The 27,525-nt window shown below is 38.6% G+C and overlaps 1 protein-coding gene and 1 long non-coding RNA gene across 5 annotated transcripts in view; one reads left to right on the forward strand and one right to left on the reverse strand.

Annotated features, from left to right (window-relative positions):
- The window catches only part of SDK1 (sidekick cell adhesion molecule 1), a 380,086-nt gene that overhangs the window by 216,424 nt on the left and 136,137 nt on the right, over nucleotides 1-27,525 (forward strand). For all 4 annotated transcript variants that reach the window (XM_071760473.1, XM_071760474.1, XM_071760472.1 and 1 more), the window contains 7 exons: nucleotides 8,638-8,749; nucleotides 9,651-9,841; nucleotides 17,344-17,427; nucleotides 23,354-23,548; nucleotides 24,747-24,863; nucleotides 25,102-25,269; nucleotides 27,331-27,433. In XM_071760473.1, coding sequence (XP_071616574.1) covers nucleotides 8,638-8,749; nucleotides 9,651-9,841; nucleotides 17,344-17,427; nucleotides 23,354-23,548; nucleotides 24,747-24,863; nucleotides 25,102-25,269; nucleotides 27,331-27,433 — 970 coding nt within the window. The remainder of the gene's footprint in view (nucleotides 1-8,637; nucleotides 8,750-9,650; nucleotides 9,842-17,343; nucleotides 17,428-23,353; nucleotides 23,549-24,746; nucleotides 24,864-25,101; nucleotides 25,270-27,330; nucleotides 27,434-27,525) is intronic.
- Nucleotides 1-27,525, reverse strand: part of LOC139803882 (uncharacterized) — a 395,404-nt gene that overhangs the window by 203,592 nt on the left and 164,287 nt on the right. The window lies entirely within an intron of this gene.

Raw genomic sequence — 27,525 nt, forward strand, 5'->3', positions numbered from 1 at the left:
CTGTTTGCTGCTTGAGATTAGACAGAAGTCTGCTGGGGAGAATTGCTGCATCTGAAATATTAGGGGTTCTGATCCCTGTAATACAGCCATGTCCCCAGCTGAGCTTTCCTCTTTTATTTCTTCTCACCACTGGATTTTGCATTTCTAAATGTTATGATCACCTGACAGCTCTAGTTTATTTAACATCTCATGTGTGGTTTATTAACTTAATTTACTTTAATGAAAACAGCAAGTGGTAAATACCCAGTTATGTGAAGAGCCAAGGCTGCAAGGTGTTAAAAGTTGGGTTTTATCCTCAGGACAGAGAGCACCTCCCTGCAGCAGAAATCCATGGGCCACTCTCAGATCCCTCCCTCCTGTCTCCTCCTTTTAAATCCATGCCTGTTTATATTTAGAAGGATGCTTCTCTTATGATGCATTAAAAGGCATTGTAAAAATACACAATTTCTTAGAAATCATTTCCACTGATGGGTTATTTTAAAATCTGTCTAAATGCCAGCATGGTTTGGATGCTACTGCTAAAAGCCCAGAGGTTGTGGATGTTGGCTGCACTACCTGTTGCCTCTCCCATCACTTTGAAGATGACTCTGAGGCTAATAGATTCCACTGCTAGACCAAGGATATTTTTTTTGTCCCCTTTTAACTGCTGTTGAATAAGATTACACACTCTATCCACTTATAGAGCCAATATTAAAGCTATCTGGTGAATTGAAAAGCCACCTGAGTGTTCTTTACTTAGAATAGCTTGAGGCTATGTATTTTTTCATGTTAAAAGCTCTAATGATAGAGCTGGATGATAAGTTTCTAGGCAGAAAGAAGCCCCTGACTGTGCATGGGGGAAGGTCAGGTCAGTGACGGAGACTGAACTTCCAAATTGCTCTTTTTCACCAGGAGTTGTGAGAAGGGAATTTCAGAGCTTTGGAACAGAGATTTGCTCTGCTTTTGAATTTAGCTGCTGAATCAACACGGGGAGCTGTGTAACTAAGCACTGGCTTCATTTTCCTAAAACTACATGGGACAACATAAGAAATTTATTTCTGAAGTAGTCCTAAAATACAGAGTGGGTTTGTAGACCTGAGGTAATAGAAAAGAGGAGGAATAAGTGTGTTCTGTGGATGGCTCAACCCCAAATTGTGGTCACTGGGTTACCTGCATTTCATGGCCAGTAGAAAAGGGCAAAATCAGGAGAACAGCCAAGTCTCACATCACTGTCCAGGTCTATGGAGTAGAGACAAGCTGGAGAGACTGTGTCACCAGGAACCACCCCTGCCATGGTGCATCTCTGGGCATTGCAGTATTTATTTACAGAAATAGTTTCTGGTTGTACAGCGATGGGGTATTTAGGCCCCTGTCTCACATTATGCCCAGGAATAGACTCTGAAAATTCTCTACCATGTTTTAGAAGCTTCTCAATCTGAATTTTAGGCTCTGTTTTACCTAATAAAATATATAAAGCTCCTCTTTGCTGTAGAATCTACACACAAAAGGGTATAAGACATCTTGTGGATAGAGCTGAGTTCTCCATTAATCTTTCCCTGGGGCTGAAACTAACAACTCTTGCAGTCTGTGTGAAAGTCCTTACAAAGGGGAAAAAAGCTGTTACAAACGTGGCTGCTGGGCTGTTATTTGTTTAAGCATTTGGAGACATTTATAGTGTGATGTTGCCTTATTTTTATTTTTTTTTTCTTCACCCTTACTCCTATTCTTTTTATTTGTGTATATATTTCATGGAGTCCTTTCAGACTTGTCAGACAAGAAAAGTTTGGCTTCTTTAGCTAAGTAAAATTAAGACTGTGAAGGAGCATGATGGCTTCCTATAAATACTTTGCAACATAAAAATTACAGAGGGACAAAACAGCTATTTAAGCTAAAGGACAGCTTTGGCAGAAGAACAAATTGGGTGCATTGGCCATAAATATATTGAAGCTGGAAATTAAGAGTGTTTTTAACAGGTTGAACAACAGAGCTCTAGGAAATTTTCCAGCCAGAAAAGTGGTTAAGGAACTCAATATTTTTATCACTGTCCCTGATATATTTGGTAATGGGGCTGCACGATGGGATGTCAGAGAAATGGGGAATCAGGCTGGCCTAGGAGATGCTTTCCAGTCCTCTGTTCCAAACTTGGTTGGCAGGAAGCTCTATATGCATAAAATACTAACATTTTGCATAATTAATTTTTTTTGCCTCTTTTTTCCTGTTTCTGTAATGTTATACATCTCCTTAAGTTAGGAACCTAAATATGTTTGCTCTCCTCATGCCAATCAGCAAGTATCTGAAGTTCAGTGTGTTTTGAACTGCTTGCAGAATTGCAACCTTGACTGTGTAAATCTCATGTTTTCTTTGTTAATTTCTTTGAGTAGCTTTATTTTTCAAAGTAGAATGCATCAGTAGTGTTGTAAAATAAATGATGTAACACCCAGGCCCAGAAAGGGGTAGGCAGGGAAGGAAAGAGTATAAGTTTTAATGCACTGGGTGATTAAGACAAAATTAATTTATGCAAGGCCTCCTCAACAGTCAATGATGAAACATTTTGTAACTGCTACTCTTTACCATATCCCCTCTCCACTGGATATTTAATTTGTGATCTAATTTCCATATTTTAATGGGGTTTTTTTATTACACTGTTTAACTTTTTGCTTCACCTGACCTACACTGGAAACAAAACATGTTTGATCTGATGTGGGCAAAGCTTCACACATTGACAAACTTGTGTTGTTCAATTGCTCTGCCTCATTCACTTGTTTTTCATGTATCATGTTTTGTAAAACTCTTCCATGTCTGGTGTTTCATCCATAAGTGATGATGTCTGGATCAAGACAAGGATTATACACGTAAGAATCCACTTGCTGTGTTTGATTCCAACAACTAGGTCATTTTCACTACAGATTTGATCCACCAAGCTAAGATTTTATATTTTTGTTTATTTACTTTTTGGATTCTAGTTTCTCAAAAGTTCAAGATCAGAAATTAGGTTAATATGTACATACCTGAGGAGTCAACATATCCTCAGGAAGTGAAAAGTCATAATTCTTCATTCAACATCTCTTTATTAGATTGCTGATTATTTTATAAATCCATGCATTTGATTTGAAACAACTCCATCTGGAGGTTTAGTGCTATTGTGACCAGGAGTCATTACAGGAAGGTCTGTTATTTGCCTTTACATCTAAAAATCTGAGCTCAGCAGCATCACCTCTTTTGCTTTTCTTGAAAATGAACGCAGCCCTTGCTCGAATAGGAAATAATAACTTTTATTATCATAATGCTCTTTCATTTTATAACCTGATAATAATCACTCTAATAAGTAGGGAACAAATAGAAGAACCATGTTTTAGAACAGAGTCTTATGACTGAGAAATGTGCTTTTTTTCCCCCATGATTTGCATAATGCTTCTGGTGCCTGCAGGTGCCTGTCAGTGTTTGCTGCTCTGTTGATCAGGCTCCAACTCCTGTTGCTCATATTGCACTGTGAAGGGGAAGGGAAATTAATCTATTATTGATCAGGATCCAATTCCTGTTGTGTATTTTGTACTGGAAAGGGAAAGGGGCATTAATCCGTTATAGGCTGATAATCCAAACCATCTGCAGGCAGTGCTGGGAAAAGTGAAATGTATTCCATTAGAATCCGTATTTGTGAAGTCTCGTTTTCTTTTCCCTTGAGCAATCTTGAGATTCTCTGTGATTGCAATTTCTCCTCTTTTCACTTATTTCTTGTTACATAGGCAGAGATTGCATATTTTTTTATGCTATAATGCTGAACTATTTATGTGTAATATTTTTGATATTTGTATTGGACTCATCTCCTACTCAGCTTTTTCCTAATATAGGTATCCATAAGTGGGTAACTGAAGTTTGCATGTACCCTGCATAGTGACTGCAAAGGCATTTCTGCATATTGTGCAAGGCTGAATGTCTGTAGGAAGTTTAAAATGAAAATTTCCCAATATTTTTCTCCCATGATAACTCACAATTTCAAAGTTCTGTTGAAGAATTCAATATTTCCAACAGTGCTGGTCTTTTACGTGGAGTTCTTTTCTCCCATAGTGGAATTTCAGTAGTAATAGTAAATCTATTTTTAGATACTGATACCCATGGGATTTCTTCTTCACTGAAAACAGCAGACAGGGGAGTGATTGCAGCAGTAGCAAACACTAAGGGTAGGAATGAAAAGCAGCCAACACCACATTCCAGGTTTTACCATGTACTAAATAACTGAGAGTGTTCTGGGTGGTTGTTTTGGCAATCCCTCCTCATCCTGTTCCCAGTCACCTCATTTGTACAAAGTTTCTTCAGGGGGCTGGGACCTGTATGCAATTTCATTGCTCAGCCTCAAGTCTGAACTCAAGCTATTACAAGTTTTCAAGAGATAACCACTTTCTCCAACCTTTTATTAAGGCTGGCTTGCACCATATCTCTCGGAGCTGAATTTGAGCATCCATTGAACTACTCTTAGTATTCTGCACTTAAAACAGAGGTGCAGATAAACTTTGCATGCCATGATGTAAAATCTGAGAAAGAACCTAATGTTTATAGATTCTTTAAGGGGAAAGCACCTTTTGTGTCTTCAGTCATGTGGCCTGAGTTAGATTCCATCTCTGTTAGGAAAATTAAGCACCTAAGTGGCTTTAATAAAATCTATGATCTTTATAAACAGTAAATTATATTTTAAAGTTCCTGTATCATGTATGGCAATAAATGTAGAGAGATGACAACACTCTATTTTCAGTATGATAGGGCAGTCTACATAATTAATGTATTTAAATAACATTTAAAATTCTACAGCTCATTGGTATTAAGAAATTAGTATTATAGACCACTTGGGACAGGTTTCATGCTTTGGGAATGGAGGAGAGAGCAGTGTGATCCAAGATCAGCAGTGTGCAGCCATACACAGCCACTGGTGATAAAAACAAATAGAGCATGGAAGAGGTGCTCATTCTCTTATTTACTCTCTTCCCTCAGTATATCTCTGTTTTGTACAGAATTGCTAGATTCTTGAATGCCACAATCTGGAGAGGAGTTTATGTTTAGAGATACAGAAAAAAAAACAGGCTAAACCCCAATTTTTTCTTTTATTATTTTCTTCTTTTTTTTTCCCTTGTCTCTATTGCCCTGTTTTGTTTTGGTTTTGTGGGTTTTGTTTTGTTTCTTTTTTTTTTTTTTTTTAAAGGAGAAAAAAATTATATGGAAAAATAGTACTTGTACCAATTTACCTTTATATTCTGATTGGTAAATGGAAGAAGTTCACCAGTTGCTTCATGAGCAGCTGGGGTTGGGAACCACTGAAACAGTTCCAAAAGAAGCTTCATCCCCTTGTGAGTCAGAGTCTTTGGTGTTGTGACAGACAAGCCACAAAGATTGGTTGGGGCTGGTTTTGAAGACACCCAAGGACTCTGGTGGATACAAGTAATAATTAAGAGTCTAATGAGATGCTTTAAAAGCAAAGAGAAGATTGAAAATAGTGTAAATGCTGTGCCTGCAATAGGTACAATGTGAAATAAAGTAGAACAAGCCCTATTTTGGAGAAAACTCTCTGTTTGGGTTAGGATTTCTTCCTGTGGGCATCCTTCTGCCCAATCATTAATATGGGTGGGAACAGTGATCCCCAGTTAGCAAATTCATCTCACTGTAACTTTATTCTTGTTTGCATTTGTACTGCTCACCCATTTAGTTATAAATATTTCCTACAAATGGGTGGGAATCAGAGAAACTGCAGCTGAAATAAAGAATACATGAGAAATGAAGCAGTTCTTAAATAATGTGAAACATGTAGGGGATCATGGGCTGGCAGGAAGGGAAAATGGCCAGTGTTCTCTATGAAGAAGATTCTTGGGGGAGGAGAGGAAGAGGTGATGAAAAGCTATAAGGAAACAGCAGAGAACTAGAAAACTGGGACAAGAAAAATCTGAAGTAAAAAAGGAACAGAGACAAGAGAAAAAAAAATTCAATTATTTTCTACAAAGGATTTTCAAAGAAAATGTCTGTTTGCTAACAGTGACATTCTGCATTGCTTTTTAGTGTAGCACCAGTCAAGTAAAATCATGTCAGCATAATGCATTAGGAGGTAGGAGAGGGATGGAGTGGCTTTCTTGACAGGTAGGATAAGAAACTTGGAAAATCTGGGTAGTTTTTCATTATCTGACTGGTTGAAATAGCTCTCTATGTTCCAAAGACAGACCCAAGTCTGATTTGCTGCTTCACAGCATCAAAGCAATATCAGTGTTACTCCTTATCTCAATTAGCCTGGCTAGTCTGATATCCCAACCCGTGGATCTCTTCCAAAAGGATGAAGTCCTGAAGGGATGGGGTAGACACATGGGTTCCATTTAGCAGCCTTATTTGAGATTTATATTCAAAAGTAAAAGTGAATTCCTTCTTTCCTTTTTTGAGCAGCCACAAAGCAAAGCTGCAAATTCCACACTCCAAAGGAGCCACAGGAGGACCAGGGACAGAGTGAATTCTGGAAAGGGGTTGCTTTGTGTTGCAAAGGGAAACATAAAATACCTTTCAGTAGGAAAAAGGAATATGCATTCTGCCCACATACTGTTTAGATAATACTTTGAAGCGTTGTTGTTTTCTGTAAATGCTTGTTATACCTGCAGCTGACCTTTCTAGGGATATTACTTAGGACCCAAGCCCTAACCAGTTTGATGAGCCTTTGTATCACTCAAAATTTTTATCACCAGCCTACTTCTGATAGATTGGTTTCAGGTAGGAAATGAAAATAAGCACTTAATGTGTTTATACTCTAGTTGGGGTTAGAATTAAAGTTCAAAAATACTGAAGTTTTCCTGGTGGCAGGTAGAGTAAATGTGCACTTTTATTTTCCAAGCTTATCTGCTCAGTGCACAAAGAACCATTCGGGTCTGGTGACCTCCTGGAGGTTCCAGCAAAGCTGCCAGCTCAGCCAGGGGCTGCTTTCAGTGGGCTTGGTTGAGCCACTGTTCAGGGGAGCTGATAAGTCAAGCAAGTGGTTTCCTCTTTTCCAGATGGAGATAAGAAATGATTACTGCCAAATTAGTAATTGGCTTGGTGATCTTTTAGCACTCACTGCTGTGAAGCTGCTTCCTGCACAGAAGTAACAGAAAATGGCAATGCTGAGGTTATTTCTTCTCTGTAACGAGCTACTCATCTGATCACTGCTTGTTTTCTACTTTTTTTGTTACTGCCTTGAAAATTCCTGCTATTAATACCTGTAAGACAATGGTGGAAATCTAAGAAAGTAGATCTCCTACCAGGTAGCATCATATTTCCAAGAAAGTTGTTGGATAGAAATAAAATCTACTAAAAGCTTGAGTTGTGAAATCTCATGCAGGTTCTATATATGTGTTGAGTCAGGTCAACAGAGCATATTCACAGGAATAAACAAATATGTGATTCACTTCCTTTAGTTCTATTCTTGGGTGTTTGGATTTATTCAGATGTGCAGGTGGTATTCTTAAAATTTTAAAATTTTACAATGTGCTTTCATCTCCCATAGTACATTATTTGCTAACAATTACAAAAACATCAAAACGTAAATATGTCATTCAGTAATTCAGAAATCTGCTCATCTTGCAAAGTTTCTGAGCCCCATTACCAAAACTTTGTGTATCCAACAAGTGAAATCCAACCACGAATGTCTTTTGGCACGCCAGGTACAAGGAAAGCAAAAAAAAACTTTTACCCATTTTCTGTTCTTTTTGGAATTATCTTAAAAGAGAGTATCAGGCTTCATGCTTTCCATTTGGCATATTCTCCTTAAAAATGTCTGGGCTAGCCTCTTTTCCAGAAAATGTTTGAGGAACTGGCTTACTTTTGTATCAGTTTAGTTTTATTTTCATTACTTTTTCTTATAATTCGTTTATTGGATTTTGTATCTTTAGAAAATGTTATTACTCTGTTATTCAAGCTAAAAAATAGCTAATTTTTCTTTCCCAAATGAGTTGCTTGAAGCAAAATACCTATGAATACATGGGTATTTTAATTCACTTACTAAATGTATACAGAGAAAATTTACAAGCAGCCTTTTTACCATTTTTAAGTGTCTGCTGACTGTTGCATAAGCTAAATTATTTACAGTATGATGCCTCACAAAAGAGTAGCAGATTTGGGTTATTTACTTTCCTGATAAGAAAAAGGGATTGAAGTTGCTGTGATACGCTGCTTTGTTAATTTTATATTTGTTCCCCAGTGTGTAAAATCTTTTTAAAGAACTAACATGAGTATTGGCAGACTCTTTTGAAATGGTATGGAAGTAGTAAGATTAAACAAAACATGAAAAGGTCTTTAAAAATATAAGTCAGCAAGTGTTTGATAAAAATAAAAGTGCTCAACAATAGAAAACCTTTACAATGCTAAATTTATTTGCTCTCTATTTGAGAATGGCCCCTGCACTCCATCAGGGAGTAGTTCTTGGGAGATGTGTGTTTTGAATGATCCCAAGCTGGGGATGTTGAAAGAGCCTGTTTGTACAGGATAATGAAAGGCCTGGAAAACGGGCACGCTGCAGATTTCCCCCTTAATGAGGAGATTAAAATCCTCGGTGAGGTTGGAGACTGCAATGTGCAGATGTGTTGTTTGGTGAGGTCTTTTCCTGGGATGTGTCAGGCCCCAACTTCTGCAGGTGCTTCACAAGGTTTTCCTCTGCCTCTGCAGCTGCCACGGAACCTCCGGACACCGCAGCTCCTGTCATTGTCATCCCACCCCACAACACCAGCCTGGTAGCAGGGAGCAACGAGGTCACTCTGGAGTGTGTGGCCAATGCAAGGTATTGTAAAAGCCTTTTTAAGTACTGAATTTAAATATCCTGTCCTTTACTGAGAAGGAGAGAGGAAGTTACTTCACTTTTCAAAGAGACCTGATGAATAATCTGATTTATCCGACATGACTCAATTAAACATACTGAGTTTTCTGGCCCAATAAAGATGCAGGCAGAGTTACCTCCTACCCTGGTGCTCAGTAAGGAAATGTAGTGCCATGTTCAATCAGCAGACATTAAGGAAAGAGTTTTATTAAGGGAGAGTAATGTTTCAACTGCATTCCCTGTTGACACGAAAGGTGATAGTTTTGAACGGTCTGTGCTTCCTAATAAATAAATGAGCATCTCCTATAAATTAATGTATTACAGATGCTCTCATTTTACAGTTATTATTGCTCAACTGTTCATAATGCACCATAATATAGGGTTCACAGCATCCCTCCTGTGAGGAGGAGTTACATCTAGTTAGCCTTGAACAGCACTGAATTCCCACAGAAGTGAATAGTTGAGGTCCTCAGATGATAAGACCACCAACTGCTTCACTTTTCCCTCTAAGGGCAGAGATGTTCTTGCCATGGTTAATATTGTTTTGGTAATTGAGTTATAATGAAAGTGCTTCCCATGCAGCTGATTCTCATTGCAGTATTTATGCTTTCTGCTTAGAGAAATCAGATTATTAGCACTTGGGTTCTGTTGCTGTATCAATTAGCTGTACTTACAGAATGCCACTTGAGTTGTCTGTAGTCTTAATGTTATGCATTTGTTTATTAATAGTAAATTTCAGAGACAGAGGAAGACTTAGAGAAGTTTTATAATCTGTGTGTAACTGCAGACAAGATTATTCTGTTGTGTTCCTGTTATATTGTTGTATTCTTGGGGTTTTTAAATTTTGTTTCTTACACCTTGGCAGACCTCTAGAGAGGCTAAGCCTGACCTGGAAGAGAAATGGAATAAAGATAACCAGTGGCATCAGCAGTTTTGGGAGACGACTCACTATAACCAACCCAACCTCTGCTGATGTGGGGATGTACTTCTGTGAAGCAAAACTGAGAGACAGCACAGAGGAGCCAGCCAGAGCAAAAGCTTTCCTTTCTATAATGGGTAAGTCTCAAGGCAATGTGTTTTTTAGTAAAACAGGCTCTGGACTGAGGTATAATAGGAAATAAAATTGATATTTTAATATTTCATTGACCTTACATTTGAACCTTTCTTCTGAGAACAGAACAAAGGAGGTGAAAGAAGGTTATCTTCCAAATTAATTCAGCTTTTCTTCTCCATGAATATAAATTTATCAAATAGATTTTTTTAAGCACTGATGTGTTTCTGAATCCCCTGTGAAACCATACATTTAATCAGAACTTGGGGAAATACAGTAGTAAAATCCTTATTGGGCAGCTTCCACATCTTGGCTTTTAAATGCATTAAATCCTGATTAACTCCCAGCTTGCTTATGTCTAGTTTTAATATGTCAAGTGCCTGTATTTCTGAAAGGAACCTTTTAGGAGCACTTCTGTGCATTGGGTGTTGCAAGTGCCAGCTGGGGGGCCGAGGATGCACACAGACAGACAGAGGTAAACAACAGGAGAAGGAAATACAAGCAGGGAAACTCTGGATTTAATATTTTTAAAGGGACATTGGTGTCCATTTACTGCTGGTTTCCACCATCACCTCTGTGTTGGAGTTGTGCAAGGAAAGTGTCCTTTGGGAGTGGTGGTTACTGGGCACGTCATCTCCCAGTACAGTTCTGCAAATTAGCAGTGGGCACACAGTGTGGAGGTTTTAAGGACTTTTAGAAGGATGAGACACTTTGGAACAGACACATTTAGATGTTTTAAGCCAGAGCTGATTGTGTGAAGTCCAGCTTTTATGTAATAGTCCCAGTAATAACTAATGCAAGTCTCCTGGAGGTGTTATTGCTCTGGCAATGATACAAGGCTCAGCGATGATCAGAATTCATGCACATGCATTTCTTTAGTGCATTGCAGAGAGAATTCAGCACACAATTCTCAACATGCTTTTAGCCTTCTGAAAATACAATTTTAAAGACCGCCGTGTGGTCTGTATTCTACTAAAGCAATTTATAGTAGTTCTTACTAAATGAGAAAACAGCTCTCCTCTCCACAAAGCTCTGTTCCAGTTTCATTTGTAGCCCTGTGTCTCTGTTGTATTTATTATATACCAGATGAGATTTGGTTCCAGTCTTTTTCTTTGTACTCTGTTTCTTAGAATTATTACCAGGTAGCTTCCCTTCCCTTTAAGGAGCAGAGATGGATTTCACTTATTTATGGTTTTTGGTTTAACTCTTCCTTACTCATAGGAGTTTATGGTAATCAGTTTAACTTTCTGCCATGCCAGGAGATCCAGCCTAATGCAATACTTAAAGCAGCCTCTTGGCTAATATAAAAGATTCTTAAATAGTTACAAGAAAACTGAGAAATAATCATTGGGGAGTTATCTTTAACTCACAGCAATGCCTTTCTGTAGTTGTTTATCTTCTCTCTTATGTTTAAATGTTTTACTTATTTCTTATCCTGTTTTAGGGGGCTGTCAGGAAATGCAGTTATGAAAAGGTCTCTAGATAAGAACAAGCAGATGAAAGAAAGCAAAACTAGATTGGTTACAGATTACTTTTATTTCCTTCTGATGAAACAAGACACTTCAGTTGCAGGTGTATACTCAATATTTCAGCAAAGCCTGATAGGTTTCTTTATTTATGAGTTTCTTGAGTTGCAGGATGGGTCTCTAATTCTAAACAGGGAGACAAATCAGAGTTAGTAGTTAATTCATAACTTCTATTCAGGCTTGGAATTCTTGGCTGGATCTGACCATCATTTAATTAGTCAAGGGACAGGTTCTAAAGGAAAGTGCAGACAAGATTCAAACACAAAGATTTTTGCCATGCATCCCTTGTAATCTATCAGAGTAGCACTTACAGAGAGGGAATCAAGTGTGCTTGTCCATGCACACACAGAAGATACTCACACTGTGTACATGTTGATACTGACCTGATAATGAGCTGTACTTTTTTGAGAGAAAAACACAGTGTGGGTTTAATAAGGGGTCTTGATGAACAGAAAGAGGAAATTGTGTTGGTAGAAGAGGTTTGTTTCCAGAATGATTGGGATAGATCAGATACCATCAATAGGATCATGAGAGCTTTTGTGGGTTAATAGAAAAAGAGATTTTTCTAATAACAGGTAGAAAGGAGGTAGTGATAAAAAGATGCATCAAAGATATCACAGATATTGACTTAACCAAAGCTTTTTCCCAAAGACCTTGCATTTCCCTGCTAAGGGAAGTTACACAATTTAAATGTGGGCTGAGATAATAACAAAAGCTTTCTAGAAAACAATGGAACTTGGTTCAAAGGCATACACTGAGTTCAAATTATTATTTGTGACTCACAATATTATTTCTGAAGGACTTCTGAATATTTCTGAGACTGCCTCTGAGTTTGTAAATTGAAATCACAATAATATTTGAAAAATCTGACTCTCTAGTGTAATAAGCTGTACCTCATAAGCAAGAAGAAAATCCTCTAGTTTTGTCCTGTGCTACAGTTTTCTTCTGAATGTGGCAAAGTGCTTTCTGACATCTTCATGTTGTTCCAGCAAAGATAAACTGAGGTGGTTCCAAGCCTTGGTTTTATTAGCTGCAGATGTTATAAATTTTTAAAGGGTAACATGTCCCTCAGTTGGCAGAGTAACAGTTTGGGAAAGATTTGTTGCAGATTAGATAAGATCACATTTGTTTTATCACTAACAGTTTCAAGATTAAGTAATTTAAGGAGTCTTCCTGTGAACAAACCGATTTGAAAACTGAGCTTAATCTTAAATTCTTTTGCTCCAGCTCTGCAAGTTCCATTAGCAACAAATTGCAATAGTAATTTTTTAAGGGATTGTGCTATGGGAAAATATGAGTTTTAGGAGCTTAAGAAAATGAGAGGTGAAACCCTTCCAACTATGCAAAATCCATACTACTCTATAAATTAGATACATTCAGAAAGTAAAATCTTGGGCTCAAAGCAGAGAAATGTTGACAATTTTTAATTTGGCAAGCCTCAGAGTTCTTGAGGTGGCCACAGACACGTCCCCTTGGCCCCAGGTGCACAGGGGACTTATCTCACAGTGAAGTAAGGGGAGTTCTGGAAAGGCAAGTTCTGTCTGACATTCAGAAGTTCCCTCTCTCAGTTCTGCAGACAGGAGATGTGTTCCCTGTTCTAACGTTTTAGAACACAGAAGCTGCTGCTCACAGTAAGGGGTACTTGCAGGAAACTAAGAGTCCCTTTTCACCTCTTTCTGTTTTAACCTGACATCATCCATGCAAAGAAAAATCCTGCTTCAAGGGACCTGTTGTAACTGCATATGCAGTGTGGTTTCTCTCCCAGCATGGGCAGCCTGGAAGTTATGAACTTTGTACCTACAAGAGGCTCTCAAGTTTCTACTTTCCCTTTCTTCATAGGTTATTCACTAAATAAATTAGCTTAGGGTGATGTTCGAGAAAGACTTCCATGTTTAAGGCTCAATTTTCCTCTTAAATATGCAGGCCTGAATTTGAGTGATGTTGGAATTTCAGCTTTGGAAGAGCCCCTGGGGCTTCCTCTGTTCTTTCTGACTTTCATGTATGTATCTAGGATTAGGTCACATATCTCCAATGCAGCTTGAAGGGGATGTAATGGATGCTGACTGCTATCTTTTGAATGTTAAAATCAGTGACCATGTAACTCCATGTGGGGGAAGCTAGAACAGAATCAAATTTTGCAGGCTCCCAGGGGCTTTGCAGAGAGGAGATCTTGTCAATGATGTCTGTAGTGCAAAACCCCCCTGAAACCCTCAACAACTATTAAAAGCATGCATTTATATTCAGATATTCTTTTTCCCCTTTGCTCGTTCTTGACCTTTGAGTTAAGATCAGTCAAACACCAATACAATATCTGAACAATAGAGGATCTCTTTCTTAGTCAAAAATGAGATGTGACCCTTCTCATTGAGTCTCACACTGCCCTGCCAGTGGGGTGACCAGGGTGTAATGGGTCCTTTCCCCTTCTAAACTATTATGATTCTATAATTTCAAAAAAATTTAAATGTTTGACCTGATGCCAACAGATTATTGTCATTCCTCAAAAATGCTGTGTCTGGGGGGCTTGTCTCTGGCATAATATATAGTTTGGAAGACATTATAATTTCACCATGCATATTAAATTTCAATACATGATTATTGCCTGCAACAATAAATGTTGAAATTCATACTGTGTGATTCAAAATGAGCTTTATAAATATGCAATAGACATATATACAGACAACCAGAATGCCCCTCCATGGTGCCACTTGACCCCTGTAAATATTGCTGCAATTTCATGTCCCCTTTCTGATAGTTATTCACCAGGTGAAGCATAGCACCCGAATTGGGACACCTTGAATTTTTCACTTGCAGTTTATGCTGGGCCTTCAGACACATACCTGTAGTGCAGGGGCCACATCTGACTCAACTGAGAAGTGAGGAGATTATATTTCAGTTGTCCAACACCTCTGACTGGAGCTATTTCTTTTGCAGCCTGAGCTCTGTTGAAGCCATAAACCCTCACCTTTTAAGCAGCCATCCTGCTAGCCTGAGTCCTGTGGAAAATGAACAGAACTTGCATGAAAATCACTGTTTCCTTACCCTCAAAGCCCTAAGATAACTACACCAATACTTCTGTGATTCTCTGGTACTTGAGATCACCAAGATTAAGTTTCCATGTGTGTTAGACTTGTCACAGCACCATTGTCAGTGTGGTATTCTACATCTTTCAGAATTCTTTTATAAATTAGGCTTGTCTTTCCATCCAGTCTTATGTCTAAGTCCAGGCAGCAGGAGCAGGCAGTTAGCAGTCAGTAGAGCTGCTTCTGGAAGGTTTATATCTGTGCTGATCATGCAGCAGTAAGATCTGACCCCTCTATGGGCCATTGTTGCCTCAGCCTCTCAACCCTTCTGTGTCAATTTTAACATTTGGCAGAGGTTCAAGCTGATGGAATGGCTGTGAGAATTGAGTTCAGCAGGCTTTAGTTTAAGGGAAAAGGTGCATCTGGGCTTGATGAAGGCTGGAAATCATGTCTCTTGGCACACCTGCACTCTGAAAGTCTTCTGGGACTTGCCTCTGGCCTTTAGATTGCATCTTTCTGCTGCTTCTGCTCTTTTTCTGTCTAGCCTGCTTCCATTTCTTCCTCCTCCTTTCAAAAAAATATGATGTGAACCTTCCTTTTATAACATCACAGTCCAATTTGCTAAGTGACAGTTGTCACTGCCTTCAAGGTCCTTGTCAGGTAATTCATTGCTTGATACCTGCTCACCTAAGCATCTCTTAATGTAATAAGTTTCTTGGAGGGTGGCATAACAGCTTGTATGGGATTTAAGGAAGGAGCACAGATTGTGGGGAAAGATTTTGGAAGAGGCACTGGGAAAGCAGGCTGTATAAATATGCCAGGTAGAACAGCAGCAACTGCCTGCAACAGCAGTACCTAAGCAGGGCTTGTGGAACCACTGGCATCTTTGAGGTCACATTAAATGCTTTGCAGCTGGACTGCAGGCCCATGGTGAAGATAAATCTGCAAATTTATCACTGGTGTGTGAATGTGTTGCTGATGTAGGAGAAAGTTTGAGAGCTGGTAGCTGAAGGTTGCTAAGTTTAGAAGTTTATCCGTTAAGGTCAAAGCGTCTTAAAAAAGGGGAGGGTGGAATATAAACAGCCAGGAATTCCCTAAAAGGAGAGAAATACATAGGTAAGGACACTGTGCTAAAAGCTTAGAAATGAAAAGATTAAATTCTGGAAAGCGGAGCAGAAGGAAAACACCAGACAAGTCTTGGAGGATGGCATGGAAAGAAAGAGTGTGCTCAGAGCTAAAACACAGACTTAGATAAATTGCAGAAGACTCAGCAACTTAGTTGATCAAACATGTCAGTGTGCCATCAGTGAATTTCAATTAAATGTTCAGCTTTTCAATTTGTTGTTTAGATTAACGCATGAGATCATGTGCAATAAATCACAGCTTATTCTGCATGTTTATTAACAGCTTTATATTGAGGCAGTGAGGATCAATAATGTTAACACGTATATTATTATAATATAATAAATCAGGTAGCTTGTTTTATTGGTTTTGCTGTGTAAATAAGTATTCCAGGGTATTTTGCAATCTCACCTCCTCTGCACAGGATTTTGAAGACTAATATTGATTGACTTTATTTGGAATGAATACAAAATTGTAATATCCATTGGTGTTCAAATGAGACCCCAATTCTGTACAGTCAAGCAAGTATTTTATTGAAGTAGTGGGAAGGAGTGCTGGGAAAGGGCATTTTGCATTCTGGTCAGGTGCTTCCCAATGTGTACCTGCTGGCATGTCACATCAGCCCTGTGAAATGACAGCAACACTTGCTATACTACAGATAGTAGCTGGAGAAATAAGATTTTGGAGGATAAAACAATCTGGTAATTTTTTTATTAATGAAAATGGTAATGTCCTATCAATAATACAAGCTGCATACTGTGATTTTAGATGTGGTTGGTGAAGACATTTGAGAGAAGGTCAGCTCAGATGACCTTGGATCTTGTTGTAGCTTACTACATTTTTTCAAACATACTTGATTTCCTTAAAATGAAAATATAAGTATCTTGATCTCCCAAGCTACTTATATCGTTTCTTCTGTATTTCCTAAAACTTAGCAGTGAGTTTGTCTACGCTACAGCTGAACTCCACTTATAATCAAATAAAATGCTTCTGCAAACAGTACTCAGAGAATATTTGCATAGAAAAGACTATGACAGTTTTTAGTTACCATGATAATTACTGCAACCTTAGTGCCTGTGGGATTCTGACATGATGCTCTTCAATTTTATGCTGCATAGAAGAAAGAGTTACATGACAGTATACTCTACAATTTCTGGAATCTTGTCTTTGTTTAATTAAACATCTAATATCTTTTCCTTAGTCCTACTAATAAAGTGTGGATTTTTATTACTATTACTATAACTTCAATTAAGGCATTAAATCTGTTTGCTTTCAAGAAATAAAATAGCTGAGATGATTTTTTTTAATTATACTGCACTTATCCTCTGATGTTGGCCCTCTGACGTGTTATGGCACTTTATTTGACATGCTTCATGTCTTCACGAGGTGGAATTTAGTTTAGATACTGAAGCAAGCAATCCTATAAAATACCATGTTGTAAATATAAACCTTTATGTACCTCTCGGGAGGGTCCTTCTGTATGAAGAATTAAAATGTTCCATGATTCAGACCTATAAAGTGAAAAGTAGCCCCTGCTCTGAGTATTAATTTGCAGTGCAAACCTCTAAATCCTACCTTACTTTGACCTGACTGTTTAGAATTCTTATTCAGGATAGCAAAAAATTGTTGGCTTTCTTATGATACTTTTACTACTAAACAACCCACTTCCACATACACAGGCCTATCTGAACCAGTCTGGTTGTAAATGCACTGTATTAAATACAACTCATCAGGTGAGATCATATGGTGAATACCTTTAAATCATCATTTATTTTCCATTTTGCTGTGTTTTCTGTTGCTGTTGTTTGTTTACTTTTATTTCTTTTCCCCCCCCTAAAGAACCACCATATTTTACGGCTGAGCCTGAAAAAGTGATTTTGGCTGAAGGGGAGAAGGATGTGGACATCCTGTGCCAAGCCATGGGTGAGTGTGCAGATGTGCTCACACTTAGGTGAATGGTGTATGAGCACCCTGTATTGGAGACAGAATCTTATCTCAACTGTTCATATATTTTTTTAAGGCTCCTCAGGACTGCCAGGTATCCCAGATCCATATCCAAGGTAGAGGGATGGTCTTTGCCCTCAGAAAATTGGGTGGTCCTTGTGGTTTGGTTCAGATACAATGCTGGCACGTCCCTGTTTGTCTGTTGGGCAGGAAAACTCCTGCTCCTTTCCCTCTTTGCTTTCCTTTGCTCCATGGCTCTTGCTGCAGAACAGAGAGAATTGTCTTGAGTCAGAAAATGAGCTGAGGTGAAAATATGGTTTTGGAACCCATCATTTGCAATGCAAACCATTAACGTTTTCAACAATTCAAATGTCAGATTCAAAAATTAAAATGTTGTTTTTAAAAAATTATGGCACTTCTTATATTGAATAGAAATGTCAGTAACTGACATTTAAGTGGAGTTAAAAATTCTGCAGGAGGACTATTACAGGCAGGTTTTAATTGGTGGGTGTTCTGATAACATAAAAGACTGCAAATGTTTAGAATTTCACCTAAACCAAAATGGTTTTTAAGATTTAGTTCTACAGTACTAGAGGCACTGCCTGTTTGAATACTTCAGAAAGGCAGGAGGTATCCCAGTCTTGTGATTAGAGCAGGTTTGTCTGTGCTACCAAATTACCACTTGGCTTTGGCAAGCAACTGAACTTTGGTGTCTCACTTTGCCTGATGCTGAGTTTAACAAGAACTACACATTAAAATGCCAAGATCCTTGGGTAAAATGTACACAACCTTGATAAAAAATCCCAAACTTAACTAACAAATTGTTTGGATGGGTTCTTTCCCCAGATGAGAGCCAAAAAAAAAAAAATTATTTATTTTGTGATTATATTTTGTGTTACTCTATGTAGGAAATAGTCAGCACTGCTTTCCTAAGGGGAAAGCTTTGCAAATATGTTAGTGTGGTAAGTAAGCATGTGTGTGAGGATACTCTGGTGGATTTAGAATTTCAGAAGCCCTTGATGAAGTCTCACACCAAAATGCTCTTATAGAAAGGAAGCTATCAGGTTAGGAGAGGCCAAATCTTGTTGTTAATTAATGGCTTTTGAAACAAAACACAGCAGGAGCTGCTGTCAGTGGAGTTCCCCAGGAATCTCTGCTGGAGCCTGTGCTGTTCTCATAAAAGCCCTGAAAAAGAGGGTGAATGGTAAGATGATTTTAATCAGTATTATAGAAAATTATTCAAGGGACTCAGCATTAAAAGTGATCACAAAAGAGTCGCAGAGGATTCTGATGAATTGAACTGACTGGACAATAAACTGGCAGATGAAATTATTGACAGAGATGAAATTGCCCATTGCTATGCAGAAAAGGTCTGTTCTGAAAACATCAGTTCAGTGCCAAGTTGTGGTTCAGAATGTGAGGTACTGAGAAGAAAGAAGGAGAGAAAACACAAGAGAATGTCACTGTGGGAAGAAGCCAAGTGACAGCTCCTCCATCTTGTGTGCTTAAAACACCATTCTGATCACCCTGTTAGAGAAAGGGTGTAGAAAAACAAGAAAAGAAACAAAAAGTAGAAAAAGGTCTACTGTGGTTTTTCAGTGATAAAATATTACATTGAGTGGAGCACCTTGTGAAAGAGAGACCTGAGAGGCAGGTGCCATGTGGGAAAGTGAGCAGAAGATGATTCTGTATTGTTTACAGCAAAGAGTAGAGGAGATACCCAGCTAAGTTTTCAGGTAGGAGATGAAAGATAAAAGAGTATTTTTTCAGAAAACACAAGCAGTGGAGGTCATTGGTCCAGGCAGTAGTTAAGATCAGAAATAAAAAATATTTATAAAAGCACATAAAATTTATGGTAGAAAAGTCCAGGAAGGTTTATTAAACCCAGCTGTGTGTGTGCAACCTCTGGCTCAGGAAATATCTAAAGAACAGATTGCTGGAACTGAGAAGGTGGAAACAGCATTTTGTCCTTGGGCTATTCTTGAATTTTGTGCTCGAGCATCCAAGGCAAGATAATTTCAAAGGATGGAAAAGTGACTAGATAGACATTTATTCTGGCTGTGTGCCACCAGCTTTATGTTTCAGTACATGATATGAAAAGGATATAAGTATTTTTTTTATTGGAGAACATTTTTCAAGTAGCAGAATTAAAACTAAGTGTCGAATCACTGCAGCAATAGAGATTAAAAAAACCCTGAGATTTTCTGAAAAATGTTTCAATGATATATAACTGCTTGATTAAATCTGGGCTATCTCACTAACTCTGAAAAAAAACCTATTTGCTGTCTCAAGTGATTTTTTATTTTTTTTTTTTATGTATTTCAAAAAACAACCCCAAAACAAGGAGAGAAGAGGTTGACTTCTAGCTCATCCTTCTACCCTAACTCTTCCTTGGAGCAGTTTAGCTCCCAAGGGGATTAATAGAGCAGTCAACCCTTCTCAGTACATGAGGCTCTTACTGGAGATACAGAAACTTGTACTAGAGAAGGTAATGTATTTCTGCTGACCTCTGCTAGTGCTCGTATCATTTGCTGATGAATGGGATGCAGGAGCACAGAAACGTGCCTTCAGGTGGATTATTTTGCTAAGTATCTCTAACACAGACTTGCAAGGAGGAGTTTTGATCCATTCTTACAAAAATCTTACAACTGATAGCATTTAGAGAGAAAATGAAGGTTGCTGTCTGTCTGCTGGAGTCAGAATAAAGCTTGGGGGGAAGTGCAGAGCCATCCTCTACCTCAGCTACAGATAGGAAAACAAATTTTATTTCCTCCAACCCCATCAAGTTCTGTGCAGAAAGCCTATTTGCCAAGTCTTGGTGCAGTTTGAATGTGTGAGAGACACATTAATTTCACAGTATAAGCAGAGATTAACTGTAAATAAAATTTCAGCTTGCACCAACTAGCTTTATACTCCCTTGTAATGGAGTTTCAGACTGTGCAGGAACCCTGCTCTGCTGTGCAGCTTTCAGCAGTTGCTGATGCTGCCTGCATTTTCAATGGGTTTCCTCAAGATGTTTTTTATTTTATTTGCTTATAGAAAGTTCAGAGCTGCCAGAAGTGGTGGTGGTGTCTAGGGAGGGCAGTTAATTGCACTTTTCAGTTCTACCTGTTTAGACAAGTAGATGGAAAGATGCTTTTGGGATACTCCAGTAGCCCACTGGGATCTGTAGCAAATAAATAAGAAAAATGACACAGTGAATATTCCAAGTTGGTTATCCAGGTTTCTTAAGGTAAATTTGGTAGAGAGTCAAGCATCTGTTTCACACATGGGGAAACTGAGCTTCAGATTACAGAAATTATTTCCCAAGGTTACAGGAAAAGTGTCAAAGTCAGAGCCAGTTTCCTGCCTTCTCCTCCCTAACACTGGGTTAATGTGTCTGGGGGAAATAAATGGTGCTGCACACATGGTGGGAAATAAACTTATTTTATTTATTATTCCTAGTCTTTTGGGCCACTCTGTAATCTCTCAGAGAGGCATGACTGATACTTCTTGGAAAAGCATATTCCAAAAGGTCTTTAAAGTGTGTTTTTTCTGTTCATAATTCTTTCACCAGAGATGTTTAGAGACTAAAAGAATCAAAATTCCTCTGGGAGTGTGGGGAGAGGAAAGGCTGTGGGGTAAAAGAGGGTAAGAAGAAAGGAAGTTGATTCTTCACCTTTTTTTTTTTTCTTTTCTTTTTTTTTTTTCCAAAGAGGTAGTAAAATGATCAAAGAAAACATGTACAACTCAGAAGACAAATCTCTCTGGGAAGATCACTAAAGCCCAAATGAATGCTGCTGACAGGCATCAGAGTGCTTAGATAAGATCCTATTATTCAGACTCATAACTTTGAGTAGAGGAAGATATCCATAGCCAAAATGTAAAAAAATAGAGTTGGTAATATTCAGTTTGTCAGCTGAGTTGGTGATAGGAAGTTATATCTCACAGTGATTATAGGATTAGAAGGTTTGCTAATGCTTTAAGTAGAATGGGATTTATGGAATGACACCAATGCTAAAGGTTTGAGTGTATTGAATGCAGGATTTCATTATTTCCTAGGTGCCTATCAAGTCTAATATGTGGGAAAATGGAGTTGCTATTATTTAAACTTGAAATAATTTTCAGGCTTCTCAGCATCAGGAGAACTATTCCATTTTGCATCATCTGTTTCTTCATTACTCAGTGATAATTTGTATTTGCCCAGGAGGATTTTCAAGAGATGAATAACACTCTCCCTGAGACTTCTGAACACTGAAATTTACACTAATTCTATATATGGGCTGTTGTATGAAATTTAAATTATGCCTATTGCAAGCTACCCCACTACATCCATTCTCTATCAGACAATGCAGTCTGCAGAGTGGATTTTTCTGAGATGATTACTTCCTAGATTATGGCTACATTTTATTTTATCAGCAGAACAGAAGCATCAGAGGTGATTGTGGGAAGTGCTACATATTTATAAAAGTAACAGCACCAATTGAATGTTGGTTTTTAGTCCTTTCTTACATTGTTTCTACATTCTCCCCAAGAGTTAATACAGCCTTTGTCTGTGTATAGAGAGTTAGTACACTGAGAGAAGTTATGAATGGAAGGATAGTACAAATAATATTTAACTTCAAGATTGCTAATATTAGGCTGCTGATAACATGGATCTTCCAGTAGTGCTTGTGCTCTGAGAACCTGGAGTCATTGCCAGCATTGCAGTGAAATTCCTTCTCTGCAGATGCTCAATTCACCAGGATCATCCCATCCATGGTGCCCCTGTGATACCCTGATCTTCTCTCTTTGGGCAAATTTCACTCACCCATGGAATTAAACCCCCAGCTTCTTGCCTGATTACAAACACTGAGGTTTTAAGTGATATGTGTTGAAAAATAGCTGCTGATTCTGAATACACTGAGATAACATAAATCAGCTGGATACACTTGTGATCCTGTAATTATCCATTCAAATCAAAAAATATCTACTTGATTTCAGGTCCCTGCACAGGATCCTCAGTGTTTTATCAGTGAGGGATTTCTGAGGTATGAAGATAAAACATTGTCTGACATGAGGAGTGGGATAGGAACACCTGTGTGTGACTTTTCTGGGCCCCTAACATCTCTTGAAGAAAAAGAATCCTACACCATTTGTATATACTAAATTTACAGTCACTTCATCCCACCTGACCAGCATATGAGTGTAGCAAAAATAACTGTATCAGGGTTTGTAGAACATGCACATGAAAGAAAACAGGAATAAATGGGACTCTTAAGTTATATCTAGGGTAGGATTTTAATTTCTTTTAATGTCTGCATTTCTCAAATATGAGGTGAAGCTTGAGAGTTAATTATAATAATAATAATAATAATTTAAAGCTATCCCATTGTTAGCAACATGCTGTTTGTATATCAGCTCAAACTAAGCTGACAAATTAGACCTCTAGCACAGCCATGCCAGCACTTGATTTTCTGTCTGTAATTTACCATTTCCTTTTTTATTTTGACAGCTACAGTAACACAGAGGAATCTTATAGGGGATGGAACAGTCTTACAGACTTGCTGCATTGCCACACTGCTGCTGTTAAGTAGCATGATTCTGGCTTTCAACATGAAATTGCTGTAAATCTTATTTTGTAGTAGCATGAAATATGATTGGGTGAAGAAAGTAATTTGATAACATGTTTTCTCAACATTCTCCCTTTCACTGTTTGCTGGTTTTATTCCCACATGTTCTGCAGTGTATTATTACCACTGATTGTGGAAGATGCAGCCTCAATTTATCAGGAGCAGCTTGTAAAAATATGAATAATTGGTGTGGAAGGACGGGTAATCAGGGATGTAACCACAACAGCACTTTGTATTTTTGCTACATAAAACATGCTGTGAAAAGACTAATAGCAAAATTCTTTTGTGTTTGTTTTCTTGGGGGGGTTTCTTAGGTGTTCCCATTCCCACCCTGGAGTGGTATAAGGACTCTGTTCCTCTCAGCAAGCTGGAAAATCCTCGCTACAAAGTCCTGCTGAGTGGGGGGCTGAGGATCCACGCCCTGCGTCCTCAGGATGCTGGAATCTTCCAGTGTTTTGCTAGCAATAAAGCTGGGGAGATCCAGACCTTCACCTACCTGGATGTAACTAGTGAGTAATGCACTGTGATCCAAAGTTGGAGTTGTCTTGCTATTCCTGTAGGTCACCCTTCATCCATCAGATTTCTCCTCCACTCTGTGCTTCTTAAGTTTGACCCACGGAACCTTGGGTTTCATCAAGTGTAGCTTCCCCATCTACCCCAAAATCCCCCCCGTGGCCTGAACACAACCTGCTGAAGCCTGGAGAAAAGATTCTGATTATATTAGGGGTGTGAGGTGAACTCTCCCATTTCATATTTCTGAAAACAAAACAAAGAAAGGTTAATTGTGAAATACTTTTATCTTCCCTTTATACTTAAATAATTCAGTTCTACTCTAATGTTATTCTGTTCTAAATTTAAGCTACTGCTTCATGACTGCACCTTATCTTTTTATCTGCCTTTTGCCTACAACTGCATTTTACTAAATGCAGGAAAGAAAGTTCAAGTTAAATAACTTTTTTGGTTTGGGTCAAAAAGTTTGATTAAATGCTTTTGTTAATGTAGTAGACTCTTCTCTGTGGAAGAATTACAAATCCTAATAGTCTCTTTTAAAAGCAATTATTAACAGGCATTTCTGTAATACTTTAAATCCTCTTCAGGAAGCTGATTTTTTTTAGCTGGAGAGCAGTTTACACCTACTGACCAGAATTCTTCCTGGTCTCAGCAAATAGCTCAGCCCTAGTTCAATGTATGTCTAGGAAGCTGCAGGAAAAAAATGTAATAAAATGCAACTGCGGGAAAATAAGACAGAAAGAAAGTTGGAAAATGTCTTGGATGAGACTCAGGTTCCAAATTCTTTTGGCTGACATTTAAGTTTCAAAGTTAATGCTTTTCTCAAGTTGCTTTTCATCTTAAAGAACTCTGTTATGAAGATGAAATAAAAGTTTTGTTTATCTAGATTTCTCAGCTTCCCCCCAAACACTCGTTTTGAGCTTTATCTTCCTTTCCCTGTAAGCCATCTTACTTGTACCTGTACAAGTTCTGATAGATTTTTATTTTCCATGTGTGTAATAAACTGGATTAGACAATTCCTAGGAGATGAATAATGAAAGGTTACAGTCACTGCTGAAAGGTTTTCATCTATTATTGTCATGTCCTTCTCCACAATCAGCTCTATAAAAGTGGATGTGAAGTAGTTCATGGTAATAGGTAAAGGATCTTTCTGAGAGCTGATGCACTGAGGTTTTTTTTTTAAATTTTTGATTCTAGACATTAAACCAGCATTTATTCAGCCTCCAGAGGATACCACTGTTACAGAGGGAATGACTGCAGTGCTAACCTGTGAAGTCTCAGGGGCTCCAAAACCTGCCATCTCATGGAAGAAAGGTAGTCAGTTATTAAGCTGTGGAAAAGCTACAATCCATGTTTTCTTGTCCATCCCTGTTATTAAGATCCATTCAGTGCATATTTCTTCACTTCTGTGGTTCTGCAAGTGGAGTTTTTGTTGCGGGGCAGTTGTGGCTTGGAGGGGCTGTAATAGGCTTTGGGAAGAAGTAGAATTGCAGTGCTTAATCTGTGGAGTCTGTGTGACACCAATCATCCTGGTTTCCCTTCTGTGTTTCAGGAACCCAAATCTTAGCCAGTGGCTCCGTTCAGATTCCTCGGTTCCTTCTTCTGGAGTCTGGAGGGCTCCAGATAACCCCCGTGTTCCTGCAGGATGCTGGCAATTATACTTGCTGTGCAGTCAACTCTGAAGGAGCTCTGAATGCTTTTGTGATGCTGACAGTGTGGAGTAAGGCTAATGCTTTGTTTAAAGTCTCACTTTAATCAAGTATTAATCAGTTTTTGTTGTGTGCTCAGGAAATTTTCATAAGCAATTATGCTTTTCTAGTTAATAGGGATACTTGTATGATTTAATAGGAATAATGTACCTATTTTAGGAAACCTATCACAAATACCTTTTCTGTTTGTAAAATTATGCATAGAAACTTTTCTGGTTTGTGAAAGGAAGTGTATTTAAATGGAGCTTCAATCCCAATTCCAATTTGACTCAGGTTTTGCCTTGGTGAATCTTGCATTGCAGAATCAGACCTTTTAACTCCTAGATTTGCCTATTTGCAGTTGGTTTCTGCCTCCAGGAGTCTCCAGGCAGTATAGACCAGCCCGTGCTGTTACTAAGGCTGTGGCCACAGTTACAATGGTTATGATTATCCTCATGCCTTTGTATTTTTTTCTGGCCTTGGGCACTGTTGGAAGCCAAACCAAAGTACAGCAGACTTCAACTGCTCTCTCATGCTACAGATTGGCACAGCACAGAGCAGCCTATGAAATGATTTTGTCCTTCACCAGTTGTCCTTGATCTCTTCCTCCCCCCCCCCTTCTGTTGGGGTAGAGAGTCTGATCCAACAGATTCACCTGTGTTACTCCAAAGTGAGTCAAATTTCAGTGCAATGTGGGTTTTGCTGCTAAAGCTAGGAAATAATGATCCCTGAGTTAGTATTAAAAATAATTTAAACCAATGAAGATGATGATGAACACAGAAGTGTTGTGTCCCTCTCTCCTTTCCTGAAGTACTCAAAGTACTGATTATGCTGCTGGTGTGTGGTGTGTGTGTGACATTTGATAATCCCCAGACTATGCCAGTTAAATCAGCAACATTTTGCCTTTTGCTTTTTTGGGAACTACTGAAAGCAACACTGGCAGGTAATATAACTTGCTTGTGTCATATGGCCAGCATATTTCTATCTTATTAAGATAGAGTTGGTGTAAGTGTCAGAATGGTGTAAATGGAATGATCTCCAGATGTATGAGTCAAGTAAAGATCTTTCCTGTTAATTCTCAAAGGCATGGTTCTGAAATGTATAAAAGATAGTTTCTCTTCATTGTACAGCACTGGAGAGGTAAAAGAAAAGTGAATACAACCTTATATTTGTGTAGCAACAGCACAATTATAAAACCAGAAAGCATACCAGGGTACATCATGAACAATGCTCTAAGTCCCATGCCATTAGAGTTAGCTCTTGAATTTGCTGATGATTCCTTCTTGCACATGTATGAGATCTTGCTGATTATCTCTGTAGGGATTTGGGACTGATTATCCACATATCTTCTATGCTCATCCTAGTTGTCTACCTGCTTCAGCTGATGCTATCTGCTGTTTCTACTGTGTGTTAAGCATAATAGAGATCTTTCACACCAGATCTGGTTGCTGTAGTTACAGCAGCTATTGTGTTCCAGTTCTCCAGGAGGTGCTTGAATAAAGATGTTTTGAAACATTTGAGTAAACAACATATCTTTCTTATGTGGAAAATTCAGACTGCCAGAAACTCCTCTTCCTTTAATGTTTTTTCCAAGATTTGATGAGATTGTAGGCTACCATTCAAGCTTTCTCTTTCTGGATGTTTTCCTAGTGTATTCTTCTTCAAACAGATCTTTTTTGCTCGGGTTCTATTTTTTCCCCTGCTCCACTGTGACTTGTTTCCTAACTAAATCCATGTTTGGACCCCATCGCAGCACACTACAAACACACTTGCTATCTTGTGACTTCAGGGAGCTGCCTGGACACATTTCTCACAAGAGAAGTGAGAGTTAGCAAAGCTTTAGTGCTCTTCCCACTCAGATCACTGCCAACTCATTCTCCTGCCCTCTGCTGCTCTTGTTTCTCTGCATCCCACAGTGAACCACCTCTTCTTGACACAGTGACATTAAAGGCAGGGCAACCTTCACAGCAAAGACTTGAAGAGGGCTGGCTTGCTTGCTTTGAGTGAGAGATGTTCAGTTGTCTGCTCTCTGCGTGGATACCCAAACCCAAATGCTCTTATTTCACCTGATCTGTGGCCTGGGTTCCTTTCAGATCGCACTTCCATCGTGCAGCCTCCCGAGGACAGCACCGTGATCAAGGGAACCACAGCCACTCTGAGATGTGAAGCAACTCATGATCCTAGAATTTCAATCAGGTTGGTGGTGTCACTTGTTGTTTCTGTGGTTTATCCGAGCCTAATTTTCTAAGCTATACGAACAGCATGAGGTGAAAAGTTTCAGGACCCCA

This window comes from Heliangelus exortis, chromosome 17, assembly GCF_036169615.1.
Source record: "Heliangelus exortis chromosome 17, bHelExo1.hap1, whole genome shotgun sequence".
Classification (NCBI taxonomy): Eukaryota; Metazoa; Chordata; class Aves; order Apodiformes; family Trochilidae; genus Heliangelus; species Heliangelus exortis.